Below are 17756 nucleotides of genomic sequence, written 5' to 3' on the forward strand. Positions count from 1 at the left end.
ATTGCCCTGAGTGACTGCCTCACATGGGCCTCACTGGAACCGCTGGCCAGGCTGGTCTCGAACTCCTGACCTCAGGTAAGCCGTTTGCTTTGGCCTCCATTCCTCTTGGTCTATACCTAGAAATAGAATTACCGGGTCATATGGTAACTATGTTTAACCTTTTGGGGAACTGCCAGACTGTTTTCCAAAGCAAAGGTGGGCCCTGTCAGAGGCACTTGAACTAGGACAACCTGACTTTTGCCAGCTCGCCCCTGAGGCTGGCACTGCCACTCATCACTCAGTCTGTTCTGTTTCCTGTGTTCATCATTTCATTTAACCTTGAAATAACCACACTGCCTCTGGATCTTCCATTCAAAGTTGGAGATAAAATTAGTGCCCTGGAGTTTAACTTTGTAGAAGCAGTAGATGAAAAGCAAGCTTGATGATGATTTTTTTTAACAGCTTTTTTGAGTTTAATTTATATAATTTATATACCATGCAATTCACCCATTTACAATGTATAATTCGGCTGGGCGTGGTGGCTCATGCCTGTAATCCCAGCACTTTGAGAGGCCAAGGTGGACGGATCACTAGAGGTCAGGAGTTCGAGACCAGCTGGCCAACAAGGTGAAACCCCCGTCTCTATTAAAAATACAAAAATTAGCCGGGTGTGGTGGCGCATGCCGGTAATCTCACCTACTTGGGAGGCTGAGGCAGGAGAATCGCTTGAACCAAGGAGGTAGAGGTGGCGGTGAGCTGAGATCATGTCATTGCATTCCAGGCTGGGCAACAAGAGCAAAACTCCATCTTAAAAAAAAAGTGCAATTCATTGGCTTTTTCGTTATGCAGTCATCACCACAATAAATTTTTGAGTGTTTTCATTACCTGCCCCACTTTGCAAAAAAAAAAAAAAAAACCCATACCCTTAGCAGTCATTCTCCATTCTTCCCTCCAGCTGCTCCTGGCAATCACCAGTCTATTCTCTGTCTCTCTCTGTTTGCCTGTTCTGGACGTATCATAGCTATGGAATCACACAGTATGTGATCCTCTGTGCCTGGCTTCTTTCACTTAGCGTAATATCTTCAAGGTTCATCCATGTTGTAGCATAGATCAGTGCTTCATTCCTTTTTAAGGCTGAATAATATTCCATTGCATGGATGGACCACATTTTCCTTACCTGTTCGTCAGTTGGTAGACATTAGGATTGTTCCCACTTTTTGGCTGTTATTGCTGCTGTGAACATTCATGTACAAGTTTTTGTGTGGACAGATGCTGCCATTTCTCTTGGTCTATACCTAGGAGTAGAATTACCAGGTCATATGGTAATGATGTTTAACTTTTTGGGGAACTGCCACACTGTTTTCCAAAGCCGCTGTACCATTTTACATGACGATAATATTTTAATTGACATCTTATTTGAAGGATTTAGAAAACCATGTTAAGATAAAAAAGAAGGTGGCCTCCTGGAGCTGAGATGGGCTCCCAGCATGGGTCTGGGGAGGTGGAGCGGTGGGAGACTGCCAGTCCTCTGATTGGCTGGGAGAGAAGACGGAGCAAATCCCAGGTCATCGCAGGGCAGGGAGCCAAGGAGTCACCATCTCCAGGCTCTGCGTGGCGGTGCCCAGCCGAGCGGCCAGCTGAGATTCAACCTGTACTCCCCACCCCAACTGCATACCCAGGAAGCAGTGTGGGCTCCCCATGGGTTGGCCTTGCTGCCTGGCCTCGGGGAGCCACGGGCAGCCCTTCCGTGGCAGAGGCAAGATGTGGCAGGCGAACGAGGTGCCTGGCATTGGCCTTTACACAGCCTCACAACCATTGAGCAGTGAGGAATAATATACCCAGTTCACAGAGGGGAAAACCAGGCTTCGGAGAGAAGGGCCTGCCCCGCTTAGGAAGTGCGTGGGGTACCTGGTTTCTGACTCCAAATCAGAGAGCTGCTGGCATCAGGGCAGCACCAGGCCAAGACACGAGTCAGAATCAGGGCTGAGCTGCCTTCACGTGTGCGTGTCTGTGTGTGTTTCCTATCTGACCACTGCCTCTCTCCCACCAGCCCCAGGCCATTTACTGCAAGGATGTTCTGGACATTGAACAGTTCTCTACAGTCAAGGGCGTGGAGCTGGAGCCTACCGACCAGGACTTCTACCAGAAGTTTGCCACTGGCAGTGTGCCCATCCCCTGGCAGAACGAGGTGGGGGCCTGGCCTGCTGGTGGGGTGGGCTCCAGGAGGCTGCCCTGGGGACAGATGTCACAGCTGCCTGCTCCTCAGCAGATGGTGGAGACCGAGTGCTTCCAGGAGCTGAATGTCTTTGGGCTGGATGGCTCAGTCCCCCCAGACCTGGACTGGAGGGGCCAGCCACCTGCACCCCCTAAAAAGGGACTGCTGCAGAGACTCTTCAGTCGCCAAGTAAGCCCCAGCATCGGCCGACCTGGGCCCCCAGCCTGGCTCCAGGGGACGGCGGGTGGGAGGCAGAGCCGGTGCCCGCATGCACTGGGAGTGGGCATCCTCCAGCCCTGTTGCGGTGCCCAGGGTCTCTGGCCTCATTCCCGCCTGTCCCCCACCCCTGGCTGGGCTCATGGCCTCTTTTCTCTTTCCAGAGGTGAGCAGTGTGGGCTCCCCGTGGGTTGGCCTTGCTGCCTGGCCTCGGGGAGCCACGGGCAGCCCTTCCATGGCAGAGGCAAGATGTGGGAGAAAGAAGTCTGGTGCCCGCCCCACTTCCCCTGCCCACTGCTTCGATTCCCTGCACCCTGGCCCCTTGGAGCTGCCAGCTTTGCTTAGCTTGTCTCCCCGTGCCCTGTCTCTGCCAGCCCCAGGGGAGAGGGCTGGGATCTACCCAGCCCCCTTACTTCAGTCTGTTGCTAGCAGCCTCTGCAATGACACCCACCCACGTGTGGCCTGAGCTGCTGCTCCAGGTTCCTCGTGGAGAGGCCCCTCCCCAGAGTGTGCCCCCCAGGCAGCTCCTGGCCTACCCTGGCAGGGTCGGCCCCATGTGACGTCCCTGGTGGTTAATAGCACCTGCTCTGCCTCTCTCCCTCCCTCCGTGTCTTCCCCGTCCCTCCAGGATTGCTGTGGAAACTGCAGCGACAGCGAGGAAGAGCTCCCCACCCGCCTCTAGCCCCCAGTCCGAAGCCCCCACCGGCAGTTGGCGGTAGCAGCTACTCCGAGCGCCGTTTACAGTTTTGCACAGTGGTCTTCCCCATTGTCCACTCAAGTCGTGGCCTGGGGAACACAGACGGAGCTGTCCCCAGTGTCCTCCACCCCTCAGCGCCTGGCCTGGCTGAGTTTGGCAGGGCCTGGGCCGTCCCTGGGACAAAGGTGCGTCCCTTCAGCTCTTCTCTGTGGAGCTCGGGGCTTTCTGTATTTATGTATTTGTACGAATGTATATAGCGACCAGAGCATTCTTAATTCCCGCCGCAGACCTGGCGCCTGCCTTGGCTCCTGGGGGCAGCCAGCCCTGGCTGGGAGAGTGGGAGCTGGCAGAGGAGCCACTGCCAAACTCAAGGCTCCTCCGGCCCACCTTGGACGGCTGAGGGTGCCCACACCCCTGAGCCTTCAGCACTGTGCTGGCCACCCCCGGCCTCTGAGTAAGACTTCGTGCCTGCCCCCGCTGCCCTGGGCTCAGGCTGCTACTCTCTGGGGCCCAAAGCTGTCCCTTCTCAGTGCTTGTCAGAGATGGATCTGGGGCCTCTGTATCCCCTAGGCCTGTGCCAAAGTGTCCAGAGATTGGGCCGGCTGTGAGACCCGTCAGCCCACTGCCCCGGCCGGCCCAGATAGGTTTGCCTCTGCCTTCCAGCTCCCAGGGCCTGGTCCCTGATGCTGGGCCCTGTCCTGGAGACACCTCTTTCAGAAACGCCGGAGCCCAGCCCCTAGGAGGGGGTGGGGCATCCCTGGTCAACCCTCAAACATTCCAGACTCCCCTCATAACAATAGACACGTGCCCAGCAATAATCCGCCCCTTCCTGTGTGCACCTGTGGGGTGTGTGCGCGCGCGTGTGTACCTGTGTGGGTAAAGGGGATAGGGCAAGGCTGTGCCTGTGCCTGTGCCCCAGGCCCCAGTCCTGGCCCTTCCCAGACTGTGATGGCCATCCTGGTCTCAGTGTTAGGGTAGCATGGGATTACAGGGCCTTGTTTTTTCCATATTTAAAGCCAATTTTTATTACTCATTTTGTCCAATGTAAGCTGCCACGTGTCTCTGTGTGAATACAGTCCGAGCACAAACCTGGCTAGCCGCCCCTGCCTGCCTCTTTCTTGCTTCCGGTGCTCCAGGGGTCTTCCTGCTCCCCTGGCCCAGCTGGAAGCGGGAAGGGATTGGAGGTGGGCCTGGAGGGAGGCAGGGTGTGCTCTTCCGAGGCCCAGGAGCCCCCAGGGCTGACTCTGAGCTAGCCTCTCCAGACAGCCAGGCTTTGGTAGCCTTTGGGCTCACCCAGTGTGTTTCCCAACTTCCTAAAGGGGATGGGCCTAAGGAAAGAAGCCTTGGGTACCCACTGGGGTGTAGGTCTGTTTCTGACTGCTGATAAGGCCTGCCCCTTTGGTGTCCTCCCCTCCAAGCCTAAGGTGGCCTGGCTGCCTAATGTGGACTTAGAGTAGGGTGGGAGCTGTGTGCCCCAGGCCTGCCTTACCTGTCTGTCCCAGGCCTGCCTTACCTGGACGCCAGCCATGTACCAGCCCCTGGGCTGATGCACGTGCGTCATACCCACCCCTCTGTTTTGCCTTTGACACATGATGGGCAAAAACCTAGATAGTGGGTGATGCTGGTAGATAGGCTGTGGCTGGCGTGGGAGGGCTCTCTGAAGATGGTTGTTGAGCCGGCCTCGAAGTAGACATTCACCTGGGGGGAAGGGGGACTGGCAGGCACTCAAGGGCAGCTTCCTGCGTGGGCTCTGGGGCCAAGAGCTTATTGCCTACCAGTCTGTCTCAGATCTTGCAACCCCAATGCTGCTCTATAGACTCCCAGTGTCCCCAGCTCCCTAGGAATGCCCCGTAACCCCCATCGAGCTTGTTCCTGGCCTCTGGACTGGGCACCCAGTGCTACAGGAGCCATGTGAGCTTTGTAGCTGACAGTTCCAGGTTCAAGCCCCAGCCTGGCCACTTTTCAAGTTGGCTCTGCACAGGCCCTTCCCTTGTTTGGAAAGATAGGTGTGAGACCCATCACCTTGCCGGGCAGCTGTGGGAATCCACCCAAGCAGCCAGCTAGCCCCTGGAGTTCCCAAAGCCACCGCAGGACTCTCACCTGCTGTGGAGTGGTGCTGAGTACCAACTAACCACCTGGCTTAAGCACAGCCAGAAGGTGCCGAGCCAGCAGCCGGGCAGAAGGGGCGTTTTGTGGCCCCACTCATGACGTGCGGAGTGCCTGCTGCTTCCCATCAACCTAAGGGAAATAAGGGGAGGAGGGATCTGCTCGAGGTCTTCCAACTGGTTAAGTGGCCATTGCAGGGTGGGGAGGAAGCCAGGTAATGATGGGAACACTGGATCCTACCCATATGTCCTGAGAAAGGAGCCTGGGGTGGGTTTGCCCCTCTGCCCCAGGCTGTTTTGAGGTGGGAGTGGGGGATTTTTAGGTAAGTGTTAGCATGTCAGACCAACTGGGCAGGTATGCAAGAGTGAGCGGGTGCCAGGTGGACATGCAGGACCCTGAGGCACTCTGCCTGCACCTGGATCAGGACGCCCTGGCCAGGCTCCCCCTTGGGCTAGGGAGGCATCCAGGGAACTTCCTGGCTAGGGTTAAACTCAAGACCTTAAGGCTTTTAGCACAGCGGGTCCTTGGCAGAGAGAATTCCCAGAATTCATTTCCCAAGAAGCTCCCCTGAGCTATCCTCCATGCCCAGCTCTGTGGTGGGAACTGGGACCCAGATGGAGACGAGGCCCCTGGCAGCTTGGAGCTTGGTCTGGTGGGGAGGCAGACAAGGGAACAGCGGGACCCAGTGTGATTGGCCCTGTGGAAGAGAGGACTCTAGCGCTGACAGGGTTGGGGGTGGGGCAGCACCAAACAAGGAGGCCCCTTGACCCGGAAGGTGTTAGAGTCGGTGCCTTCCAGGACACAGGATCAGATGCACCCAAGTACAGGAGCCAGATGGATGGTCTAGGGCTTTAGTGGTTTAGGGTGGCTGAGCATGGGAGGCCAGGGGTGGAAGCAAGGAATGACTGGAGCTGAGGTCAGTGAGAGACAGCCAGCTTTGAAAGCTGGATTAAGAGCCGGGCGCGGTGGCTCTCGCCTATGATCTCAGCACTTTGGGAGGCTGAGGCGGGCAGATGACAAGGTCAGGAGATCAAGACCATCCTGGCTAACACGGTGAAACCCCGTCTCTACTAAAAAATACAAAAAATTAGCTAGGCGTGGTGGTGGGTGCCGTAGTCTCAGCTACTCGGGAGGCTGAGACAGGAGAATGGCTTGAACCCGGGAGGCGGAGCTTGCAGTGAGCTGATATTGCGCCACTGCACTCCAGCCTGGTCAATAGAGCGAGACTCCGTGTCAAAAAAAAAAAAAGCCAGATTAAGGATCTTAGGGTTAAGGCCCAGATAGATGGAGCCTCATCTGGAAGGTGGGGGATTCCCTGAAGGGTTTTGGCTGGTTGTGTTGGGTTGTTTGCTCCAGCATCTACAAAAGCACCCCTAGTCTGTGTCCATGTGGTTTAGATGGGGCTGGGCTTGCACTCCCTCCATACACATACTCCACACGCTACCTAGAGTGAGAGAGCCAGGTGGGAATGTTACAAGTGACAGAATGGTCCTCCCACTAACTTAGAAGGTGTTCAAAGGATATGGAGGAGCTTCGGGGTCTTAGTTGTGGACCCCATTCTCATCAGGGCACACCCACCAGAACTAAGATGCTAGAGCCATTTGGTTTTGCCTCTTTGAGCCCAGTTGCAAACTCAAGGAGTCTGAGTGGCCAGGCTGGATACCTGCCTGCTGTGCACTGAGGGAGGAGGGCACTTGGGTTCACAGGCTCACCAGGATGGCACCCATGGGGCAGTGATTCCCCCGTTGAAATCAGGGTGCCTGTATCCAAAGAAAAGGGAATGGGTACTGGGAGGCCACTCCCTTTGCATAAGGAATTTGTATCCTCTCCCTTAACACATAGGCACTTAGACTGGTTCACTGGTAGAGACTCAGCCCAAATGAGTCCAAAAACAATCATTCATGGAGTTGTTTGCTTGTGTTTTGCTCAAATGATGGGGAAGGAATTGGGGTTCCCTTTCCTCCAGGGATAGATGGCAGGATATGAGCCTAGGGCTGTTGGGGTTGTCCTTGCTACCCTTTGGGGAGAGCTTGCCTGAGAGTGATGCAAACATAGAAGCACATACGTGCCTGACACCACTGCGGGAACACTTGGAAGCAACTGTGACCAAAGCTAGAATCTACCCTGGGACTTTTTTTTTTTGAGACAGGGTCTCACTCCATCCCTTAGGCTGGAGTGTAGTGGCGTGATCTCACTCACTGCAACTTCTGCCTCCTGGGTTCAAGCGATTCTCCACAGGCGTGCGCCACCAAGCCCGGCTGCTTTTTTTTTTTTTTTTTTGTATTTTTTGGTAGAGACGGGGTAGAGCTCAAACCTATTTGTTTGGGGGTTCTGTCACTTGCGACCCCAAATGTTCCAGCTAATATGGTGGTGGAGGGGTTTTGGGAAAATCGCCTTAAGTGCAGTAGAGAAGTTGGACGAGAGACAGTCCAGTTAAGAGGCCGATGGACAGCCAACTTCAGAGTGGCCTCTGCAAGCTTGGACCTCGGGGTAGACAGTGGGGCGCTCTCTAGGGGTCATCTGCTCCCTGGTGGGGTCGGGGGGAGGCATGTCCACGGAGGTCAGGGCTATGGATTCGGCACTAGGTCCTCTTCCCCGTGCTGCTTGCTAGTAGGCATGTGGTGGTGCACACCTGCTGGGCACCTAGCAGGAGGGGTCATGAGTTGGTAAGGAGCCACATTAGGGTGCCTGCCTGCTCAGGGCCCCTGCCCACTGCGTGTGCGCAGCGCCTGTCAGGATGTGACAGGGACCTGGACATATGTGTGCTCTCCGAGCTGAGCTGTGTACGCGTCGGGGTTCTCGACCTCAGCTTCCTGGCTGTGCATCCAGCGTACACGACCGGTGTGGCCTGGGCTCCAGCCTAGCGTGTGGACTGGGTCGGCCGGCGCGTGCCTCCCGTGAGGGTGCCCTGGCGGGTGTGAGCCCGGCGGGCTGGAGAGCCGGGTCTCGGCGCCGCAGGTGGGTGTCCGTCCTCCCCCTCCTTCCCTCCGGGGGCAGCCTCCTCGCGGCGTGTGGCTGGGGGTGGGGGGCCCTCTGCCGGCTGCCGCGCGCGCGCACGTCGGGCTCAGCACCCGCCGTGTACGCGCCCGTGCGCGCGCCCCGCGACTCCAGCCCAGCGCTCGGAGCCGCTTTCGCTGCCACTGTCTGCTCCCCCGGGCCGCCGCCGCCGCCGCTTCCCCCCGCAGGCCCGGGGCTCTGTCCGCTGGGCCCGCGCTGCTTGCCCCGAGCCAGGAGAACGAGCTCGAGGAGGATGCCTGGGCCCGTGAGTACCGCGGCGGCTGCGGGCCGGGCGGGCACGGAGCGCGGGCGGAAGATGGTCCCAGGACTGAGCCCTTCCCCGCGGGCGGCTCTGCGCCCTGGCCCCGGGTCGCCGCCCCGGACCCCTACCCGGGCCGCCCCTCCCCCAGTCCACACAGGAGGGAGGGAGAGCGCCAGTGAGCGAGGGAGCCGGAACGGGGCGCGAGCCGCCACCAGTTCGCTTGGAAACGGTTGCCACAGCAACGGGGTTGCGCTCCCCGGCAACACGACTGCGGGGTGGCGACGCCCCCTCCCCCACCCTCCCCCTCCCCCCACGCGGGCCCACAGCTCGGGGGCGCAGGGGGAGAGGGGTGCGCAGCGGGGGCATGTCGTCCCTCTGGCCCGGCTGGGTGTGCCTGCCTCCACAGCCCATCGAGGGTGGGGGTGGGGGCGAACGGCTGTGGGCACGAGCTGGCTCCCACGTGGCTGCAGTCGTCGCAGCAGGGCTCCTGGGGTGGCTGCAAACGTGGGGGCGGCCCAGCCCCTGGGCTTGTCACGGGAGGAGGAGGCATGGAGGCTGGGGCTGGGGTCTTTGCCCATAGACTCCCCAACCATCCACCGCCGCCACCACCCCCCAGGGCCTAATCGCGCCGGCCCTGGACATGGCCTGAGCCGAGCTGGGTTCCCCAGGGGCGACGTTTCTTACCAGGGTAGAGGAGCGAAGCTTGCATCCCTCCTCACGGCCGGGGCACGTGTCAAACCGGGCATGGGCCCGCGGTGAGTCTCTGCTCCGTGTTCCTAGCCACCATTCTCCAGGGAGGGGTGGAAGCAGAGTGGGCAAGAGCAGAGGAAAGGACATTGCTGACCCAGGGAAGCTGAAGCCCAGGCCAAATGGGATCGACCCAGCCCATTGTCTGGATCACAAGTGCCCCTTTCTTGTATGAGCACAATGCCCCAACTGTACTGAGTGGCATGCAGGTTGGCCGGCAGGGAGGCCCGCGCCACATGGAGGTGCCTGGTCCTCCAGGGGAGCTCCTCTGGGAGGAGAGTGGCCTCTGACTCAGAGGAAATGACCTCTGGCTCCCCTCCCAACCTCCCCTCAGCGGGCATCATGCTGGAGAGAGAAATGGCCCTCCTGCCAGCTCTCCCAGGCCTGACTCAGCAGATGCCAGCCCCGACCGCGGGCTTCAGATCCAGGATCCCAGTGACCACAACAGCCCTTGGGTTTCCCATCTGGGGAGGCCTCCTAGAGGTGACTGACATCTGGGGCATTTGAGGCCTTGGTATAAGATGCCCTTAGATGGGTGGTGCCCTGGAGGTCAGGCCTGAGTCTCCTGCAGGCAGGGGCGCCTGGGGAATGACTCACAGGTAGCTTTCATTCCCTTCCTGCTCTGTGAGAGCTGTGTTGAGTGCTCTGCATCCATTATCTCCTAATTTTTTTACAACAGTTGCTCAAGGTAAGTTTATTATCCCCATTTTAGAGATGAAGACTCTAAAGGGAGGCTCAGGGAGGTGAGTGACTTGCCCAAGGTCATACTAGCAGTAAGTGGCAGAGCTGAGTCCACTATGCAGGCTTCTCTGCGGGCAGAGCTCCTCTCTGCCTGCCATCTAACTTCTCTTGTAACCCTGGCAGAAGAGAACAGTAGAGCCTTCTAGAGGAGCATTCTTAACCTTCCTTCACTTTCCTCCAGTGAGGACATTCCCCATCTTTCAGGTCTTGGTACATTTTTCCTTCTTCCAGCAAAATCAGCCAAATTCTTGCTCCCCCAGATGCATTATAGGATGGGGCTAGCTTTCTTCCTCCCTTCTTCACTTCCTCCCTGCCTCCATTTTCTCCCTCTGGGTGAGACCAAGCAGCAAAGGGCTGCCTCAGTCCCCTGGGAAAACCCCAAGCCCTGACCCTAGGCTCATGGGCTCCGGGGCCTGCTCAGCTTGCAGTCTTGGCTGTGGGAGAGAAAATTTAGCAAAGATGGGCCCGTGCAGTGCTGCTGCCTGTGGGTGCTCAGTCTAGCTCCAGGCATTGGAAACCCAAATGCTTCCAAGGATCAGGGGGGAAATGGAATGAGTGAGGCGGGCCAGGGAGCCGCTCAGCTCCAATCTTTGTCACTGTGTGAAATGTGGTCTTGTGTCCAATTTTCAAGATGAACCAGAAATCTAGACCTTTATATAAAATCTCCTGGATTTTTAAATGTTGGCAATTAATCAGAATGTTTTTAAAAATGGATTGTGAGCATGGATTGTTTTTAAAACATGTCTGTGAACTGTGTCCAACCTAAGGGTCCTGTGTCTGAGACCTCTGGCCTGTGGGAAAGGGACAGCAGTTTTTGCTGGGCCACCTGCAGGGGCTGCTTTCTGTATTTGAGCCTCTTGAGGCTGCACGGTGATCCCTCATCAGAGGGAGTTCTGTTCTCCCCTCGGCACCCTTGTCCTACTGCTGAAGAAACTCCAGCTCAGGTATGGGAGTAGCCAGGATGGGATCACATGGCTCAGTGAGGGCGGAAGCCAAATATGAGCTCAGGGCTACCCCTCGGCACCCTGCATGTTACCCAGGCTGCCTCCCACCAGGGTATCACCATCATGCGCATGTGGCCTCCTCCCCTGGAGGGTCAGATCATTATTTCTATGCTAGCTGCGGGGATGAAGGCACAGAGAGCCGCAGGCTGAGGTTTCAGTGGAGGAACCTGGTCTCTGAAAACCCTGCCCTGAAGAGGGCCGGAGCTGTAGACACTGGCCTGAGTGAGGCTCTCCACCTACAGGCCCGCCGGGGCCTCAGTCTCTGTGGTCCTATTTGTAGTTTCCCAAGCCCTGGCTTCCTGGCTTGGTGTCAGGGTTAGGTCATCTACCTGCAAGCAAGGGTGCCACTCAGTACCCTGGCCTAGATGGAGGGCCGTTTTGGCCAGCTCCAAGCCTGGCTGACTGGGAGTGGAGACAAGTCCTGTCAAGTCGTCTCTGGCCTCAGTTCCTCTGTGTTGGTGTGGGAGGGGTGTAAGGGTGTTACCAGTGGCTCCCTGAAATGCCCTTCCTGCTGGGACCAGGGACTTTGTCATCACCTGAGCTTCACATCACCTGGCTATGGAGACCTGAGCTGGACCCACTCCTTGAGCCTACATCCTTGTCTGTAGAGAGAACAGTAGCCACCTCCTGGCTTTTCCTTAGATAACTAGCATAGAGACCAGTAGTGGACCTGGCATGTGCAAGGCACACAGGACAGGCTGTCAGTCTGTCCTGCCCCCTAGCCCTCACCCTCTGCTCTGCGTTCCTGTCCCTTCCCTTGAAGACCAGCAGCTCTAGCCTCCAATCCAGGTGGGACCCAGCGCCCCTGCTGCCCGGGATTTCCCATCCCTGCCCCCCAGAACCCTGGTGTGTGGCTCCGTACAGCCTTTTCCTTTGATTCATGTAGACGCATGGGTTCTCCACTTGCTTATAAACCACCCTGCCAAGCGAGGGCTGGGTGATGGCTTTTCTCTCTGTGACATTTTGGTGAATGGCTGACATTTCCCAGGAATGAATTGGACACAGACCCAGCCCTTAAGGTACTCCCGGTCCCACAGCTAAAAGACCAAACACGTAACGAGCCCTCCAGCCTCTCCTTCCATAGGTGGTTCTTGAGCTGCTTACTGGGTGCCAGCTGGTAAGACCGATGGTGCTGGACCCTGGCCGCCCCGGAACATCCTGGTATCATTGGGCTTCCCATCCCTGAGGGGTGAGGTGGCTCAGGTGAGCCCAAGAGGCCTTGGCAGGAGCTCATCCAAGAGGCCAGCACCTAGGTCAGTGGTTCTCAGAGTGTGTTCCCCGGCTCTGCAGTACCAGCATCTGCTGGGAATTTGTGAAAAGCAAACTCGGGCCCCATCCTAGACCTACTGAATCCAGCACTGGGAGTGGAGCCCAACACTGTTTTAACAGCCTCCATGTGGTTCTGATGCTTGCTTAAGTTTGAGAGGCCCGGATCTAAGCCATGTTAAATGTTAAATGCTAGATTGGCTCCTGAGGCAGCGTGGTGTTATGAAGAGTGACTAGGCTGGGCAGGGGCACAGCACAGTGGCAAGCATGGTGATGGGGGCCAGGGGAGAGACGATGTTGGCCTGGCCAAGGCAGTGGCAGGAGGACCAAAGGAAGTGGACAGATGCCACCCTGCAGAGGATGCGGTGGATGGAAGGAATGGTAGGCTCTTTGCTGAGATAAAGGACCCAGTGGCAGATCTTTGGTGCTTTGGTGTGTAAGGCTGAAGTGTAGGGTTCTTTGTGCAGAGGGCAGTGTGGGAGGTGCCCACAGCAATGCAGCCAGGCCCTGGTTCTGTGTGCCCTTGGGTGTCATTTCATCTCCTTGAGCCAAGTGTTCCCATCTGCCAAATGACAAGAATGCTAGCCTGCTTCGAAGAGGGTGGTGCCCAGCTCTCAGGCAGGGAGCACCCTGGGGACACACACATCTCTGTATCCTCAGCTCAGAAGCCACCATCAGAGCTAATGTTTGTTGGCACCTCCACACCCTTGGCATGGATTAGCTTCATCTTCACCGATGAGGAAACTGAAGCAACTTGGAGGTTAAGACACTCACTAAGGCGGCCGGGTGCGGTGGCTCAAGCCTGTAATCCCAGCACTTTGGGAGGCCGAGACGGGCGGATCACGAGGTCAGGAGATCGAGACCATCCTGGCTAACCCGGTGAAACCCCGTCTCTACTAAAAAATACAAAAAACTAGCCGGGCGAGGTGGCGGGCGCCTGTAGTCCCAGCTACTTGGGAGGCTGAGGCAGGAGAATGGCGTAAACCCGGGAGGCGGAGCTTGCAGTGAGCTGAGATCCGGCCACTGCACTCCAGCCTGGGCGACAGAGCGAGACTCCGTCTCAAAAAAAAAAAAAAGAAACTCACCAAGGGTCTTGCTTTCATCCCCCTGCCGTGCTCCCAGTGAGTGTGTGGCCCAAGAAAACATGCAGAGCGATATGGTTCAAAAACACTACAGATAAATCAAGATGGAACCCTAAAACATGTTCAAATAACCTTCAAGAAAGTAGGAAAAGAGAAACAGGAAACAAACAGAACATGAGTAATAAAATGATAAAATGGCAGACCAGTCTGTCTGCAGGGCATCGTTCCTAGCACCTGAATGTGTTGGTTGGGTAGGAGGAGGCAGGTATGTGCTACTACCAGTCTGGAGCAGTGTGGACAGTGGAGGGAGTGACTGGGAGAAGCAGGCTGCAGGCAGGGTCTGAGTCTGAAAGGCTCCCAGACAAGGGCAAGAGCTCACATAGGAAAGGAGCAGTAAGGGGGCATGCTTTTTTCAGGAGGCTTTGCAAAGTCTGGCCTGGTCAGGTAGAGCATTTTGAAAGGTCTGAATGAACCTCTGATGTTTATGTATTGAGCACCTATGGTCGGTTAGTGAGAGTCTACTGAGCACCTGGGAGGGAGGCGTCAGACAGGATTCCAGTCCCGTGGGCCTGCTGTGACACTGCCAAGGGGATAGTGTTCAGCGTCAAATCCCCACCCACTCCACCTGGGGGCAGAGCCAGGCTGGGGCCATGGGGCTAGCTATGTGACCTTAAGCAAGTGCCTTCCTCTTGCTCTTTGGCCCAAAGTTGCCTAGTCTATAAAATGCAGCTATGATGGCACCCAGCAGGTCCTGGGCATGGCCTGCCCTGTCTGGCCTAATGCCCTACCTGCTGAGCTGGGTGCCCTCAGGGCACAGACCCTGTCTTTTGTCTCTTGCTAACCTGGAGCTGCCATTACATCTCCCCTTCATCCTGTAGCTCTTTCTCATGCTGCTGTTCCACAGCAGCGTCGGGCTGGTGATCAGGCATGCCAGGGCCCTGGTGGGAAGGGATGGGAATACACATTTTGGCTGCTAGCTGGCCTGTCTGCCCAGTGCCCCCATGGCTGCCACTTACATCTGGCTTATCACATAGGGAGTGTTTTGACAGAGTTTGGATTCAGACTCAGGCTAAATCCTAGCTCCTCCCCTTCTGAGCTGTGTAACCTGGGGCAAGTCATTTCCCTCTCTGAGCCTATCTCCCTGTCTATCAAATGGGCACAACCAGCATGGACAAGGTGGTGTTGAGAGGATTCTGTGTGGTCCTTGAAAGATATTTGTAATGCAGCTAAACCCCATCACCTCCAGCCCCAGGGTTACCTTTTCTGACCCGGAGCTGTTCCTGCCTGGCAGGCCAGAGGGACCTCTAGTTAGTGCCAGTTTCCTCAGAGCATTCCTGATGGCTCAGGAAAAGAATAACAGATGTAATTAACTCCCAGTGACTGGCAGCATCGTGTTTTTATCTGGGCTGCGTCACCATGGCAGCCTCATGGCAGGGTTGTCGAGGGGGCGGGCAGAGCTATGGTTCCTGCCATTGTCTGTTCTGGAACGCAGGCCCAGGAGAAGGGGACCGGCACGGGCACCAAGTGGCACGTGGCTGAAGGCAGCCATGGAGTCAGGGGCCATCTGGGGAGAAGTGTGGGGTGGCCCATGGCCTGGCTTCCCCCCAGCTTGGGGCTCAGGCTCCCTGTGGCTCTCAAAGCAGAGTGTGTGTGTGCCTTGGGCGTGCTGAGGGTAGGAGGGTCTGTGGGGCTCCTGGAAGAGGCCCACAAAGTAGCCCAGGCAGCACTACCCCCCACCCCACCCAGGCTAGGGTTTTGAGGCCAGGCCTGGGTTCAAATTATGGTTCCACCACCTGCCATCTACACAGCCAGTTTTCCCCAACTGCTCATCTGTAAAACAGGAATCATTCCGGTTACCCGAAGGCTTTCGTTCAAACCTGTGTGTATAAGGCATTCAGGAAAGGCTCAGTTCTGTTCTGTGGGGGCGGTGAGCAGTCACCTGCCACCTTTCACTCAGAGTCAGGGCTCCCTCCTACCTCCCTCTTAGGGTGCAAGGTTCCCCCTCTCGCCTGCGTTTGTGGAGGGGAGGAAGCGGAACTAGAGATGCCCATCTGGCGTGAGTGCAGGACCAGGTGGGTACGACAGACTAGCTTCCGACCCTCATCTACTTTTCCTCCCCTCCGCGAGAGGGAGAGGGAGACGGCGGCCTGGAGACAGAGGCAGAGCCAAGTGGGGCTGTGCAAGGGTAGGAGGCGGGGAAGCGGAGCTGGAGCAGGCAGGGCGCCTGGAGGAAAGGAAGAGAGAGACTGGCCCACGCTCGGCGCAGCGCGCTAGGCGCAAAGGCAGGGCCGGTGGCATGCAGTACTGGCACGCATTACCAGTCGGAGCCACCTGCCTGAGCCCTACAATGGGAGCGGCGGAGACCCGGAGGGCGCGGTGCAGGGCCAGTTGTTCCGGGCTTTGGGCAGCCAGGGGCTACCAGGCGTCTGTACAGGGCGCCGGGTGGCTGTCTGTGGGGCTCCAGGAGATATACCACCCTTTCCCCGCCGCACAGCAACCGCGTCGAGACGCCTCTTCAGGGACCTGGTGCGCACAGGCTCCTGAAACCTTTTCGCAGCTGGGGTACCTTTGCCCCGGGGACTGTGGATGGCGAATCTCTCCTCCGAGCTGGAGTCCGGCCTTCGCGCGCCCCCTGCTGGCCCGCCTCGGCTCCCCTCGGCGCCCGGGCTCCGCGGCGGCGGCCGGGGCTCAGATCGGGGAAACCCTACCGGGGAAACCTCGAGGCGTGACGTCACCCTCCTCGGTGACGTCACCGGCCCCCCGGGGAGAGCGGGGTTCCCACGGAGAAGGCTTTCCCCGGACTGCGCAGGGCGCGGGCGGGGGCCGGGAAGTCGTTGGGGGCCGCGGCGCGCCTTCACTGCGCCCCGTGTCTGCCCCACAGGTCCCGCGCGGCCCCGGGTGAGGCACGCCCGCGCGCCCGCCGGCGCCATGGGAAGGAGCGGGCGCCGCTGCTGTCCCCCGCCGGCGCGCGCACGACTTGAGACCTGCCACGGGCAGCCCCCGGCCGCGGGTCCCCGAGTGACGCTGGCGGCACCTGAGAGTGTGGCGCGGGCCCGGGGCCACGCAGAGGAGTCCAGTGTCCAGTGAAGCGGCTGAGGACCCGCCGCCCGTGCCGCCGCCATGGTGATGTCCCAGGGCACCTACACGTTCCTCACGTGCTTCGCCGGCTTTTGGCTCATCTGGGGTCTCATCGTCCTGCTCTGCTGCTTCTGCAGCTTCCTGCGCCGCCGCCTCAAACGGCGCCAGGAGGAGCGACTGCGCGAGCAGAACCTGCGCGCCCTAGAGCTGGAGCCCCTCGAACTCGAGGGCAGTCTGGCCGGGAGCCCCCCGGGCCTGGCGCCGCCGCAGCCACCGCCGCACCGCAGTCGCCTGGAGGCGCCGGCGCACGCGCACTCGCATCCGCACGTGCACGTGCACCCGCTGCTGCACCACGGGCCCGCGCAGCCGCACGCGCACCCGCATCCACACCCACACTCGCACCACCACGCGCTCCCGCACCCGCCGCCTCCGCACCTGTCGGTGCCGCCACGGCCCTGGAGCTACCCGCGCCAAGGTGAGTACCGACCTCCGCCAGGGGGCGATCCGGGCCGCCGGGAGTGGGCGGGCGTTGGAGGGCTCGCTGCTTACCCGCGGGGTTTCCACCCGCAGCCTCCGGGAGAACACGGGCAGCGGCGGGCTCGGGCTGGGGCTGGGGCTGGGGCTGGGGCTGGATCTGGGGCGCGGGCGGCCCCTGGCTGGGGCCTCTGCGAGAGGCTGGGAACCGGCGGCCTCACCCCCTCCGACCGCCTCCCACTCCGCAGCGGAATCGGACATGTCCAAGCCACCGTGTTACGAAGAGGCGGTGCTGATGGCCGAGCCGCCGCCGCCCTACAGCGAGGTGCTCACGGACACGCGCGGCCTCTACCGCAAGATCGTCACGCCCTTCCTGAGCCGCCGCGACAGCGCGGAAAAACAGGAGCAGCCGCCTCCCAGCTACAAGCCGCTCTTCCTGGACCGGGGCTACAACTCCGCGCTGCACCTGCCCAGCGCCCCTCGGCCCGCGCCGCCCTGCCCAGCCCTCTGCCTGCAGGCCGACCGTGGCCGCCGGGTCTTCCCCAGCTGGACCGACTCAGAGCTCAGCAGCCGCGAGCCACTGGAGCACGGAGCTTGGCGTCTGCCGGTCTCCATCCCCTTGTTCGGGAGGACTACAGCCGTATAGAGGGGCGCCCGGCGCCCCGGGCCCCACCGGCGGACTCCTGGCCTGACTGCGGGGCTTTTTAAATGCTTCCCTGGACTGCGGGGAGGGGCGGGGGGAGGGAGGGATTTCTTATCCCGTTTGTTACATTTTGAGGATAATAAAGGTGTGTGATCTGGTTTGGTACATGCGGAGGGTGCACCCGCTGCTTTCGCCCAGGGTTCTGGTGACCAGACAAGCCGGGACCTTGGCAGGACGGACCCTGAACGT

At 58.9% G+C, this 17756-nt stretch overlaps 2 protein-coding genes across 6 annotated transcripts in view; both read left to right on the forward strand.

The window, feature by feature from the left end:
• GRK6 (G protein-coupled receptor kinase 6) overlaps positions 1–4199 on the forward strand; it is a 17378-nt gene extending 13179 nt beyond the window's left edge. Inside the window, exons 14-17 of one of the 4 annotated variants that reach the window (XR_002522893.2) lie at positions 2030–2167; positions 2249–2383; positions 3037–3292; positions 3395–4199. Coding sequence is in view for 3 of the 4 variants with exons in the window: in XM_031666624.1 (XP_031522484.1) it covers positions 2030–2167; positions 2249–2383; positions 3037–3129 (366 nt within the window). In the remaining variant the exon portion in view is untranslated. The other 3 variants (XM_003900593.5, XM_009209649.4, XM_031666624.1) reach the window with 3 other exon arrangements.
• PRR7 (proline rich 7, synaptic) lies at positions 3181–17674 on the forward strand. 2 transcript variants are annotated; one of them, XM_021940016.1, is made up of 3 exons: positions 3181–3292; positions 16194–16865; positions 17113–17674. In XM_021940016.1, the coding sequence occupies exons 2-3, from the start codon at positions 16433–16435 to the stop codon at positions 17508–17510; spliced, it is 831 nt and encodes a 276-aa protein (XP_021795708.1). In that variant the 5' UTR covers positions 3181–3292; positions 16194–16432; the 3' UTR covers positions 17511–17674. The 2 variants fall into 2 exon arrangements, with proteins under 2 accessions (XP_021795708.1, XP_003900644.1); XM_003900595.4 differs by lacking the exon at positions 3181–3292 and adding an exon at positions 8323–8475.
• Positions 17675–17756: the final 82 nt, after the last annotated feature.

The sequence above is a fragment of the Papio anubis genome, chromosome 5 (assembly GCF_008728515.1).
Source record: "Papio anubis isolate 15944 chromosome 5, Panubis1.0, whole genome shotgun sequence".
Taxonomy (NCBI): domain Eukaryota; kingdom Metazoa; phylum Chordata; class Mammalia; order Primates; family Cercopithecidae; genus Papio; species Papio anubis.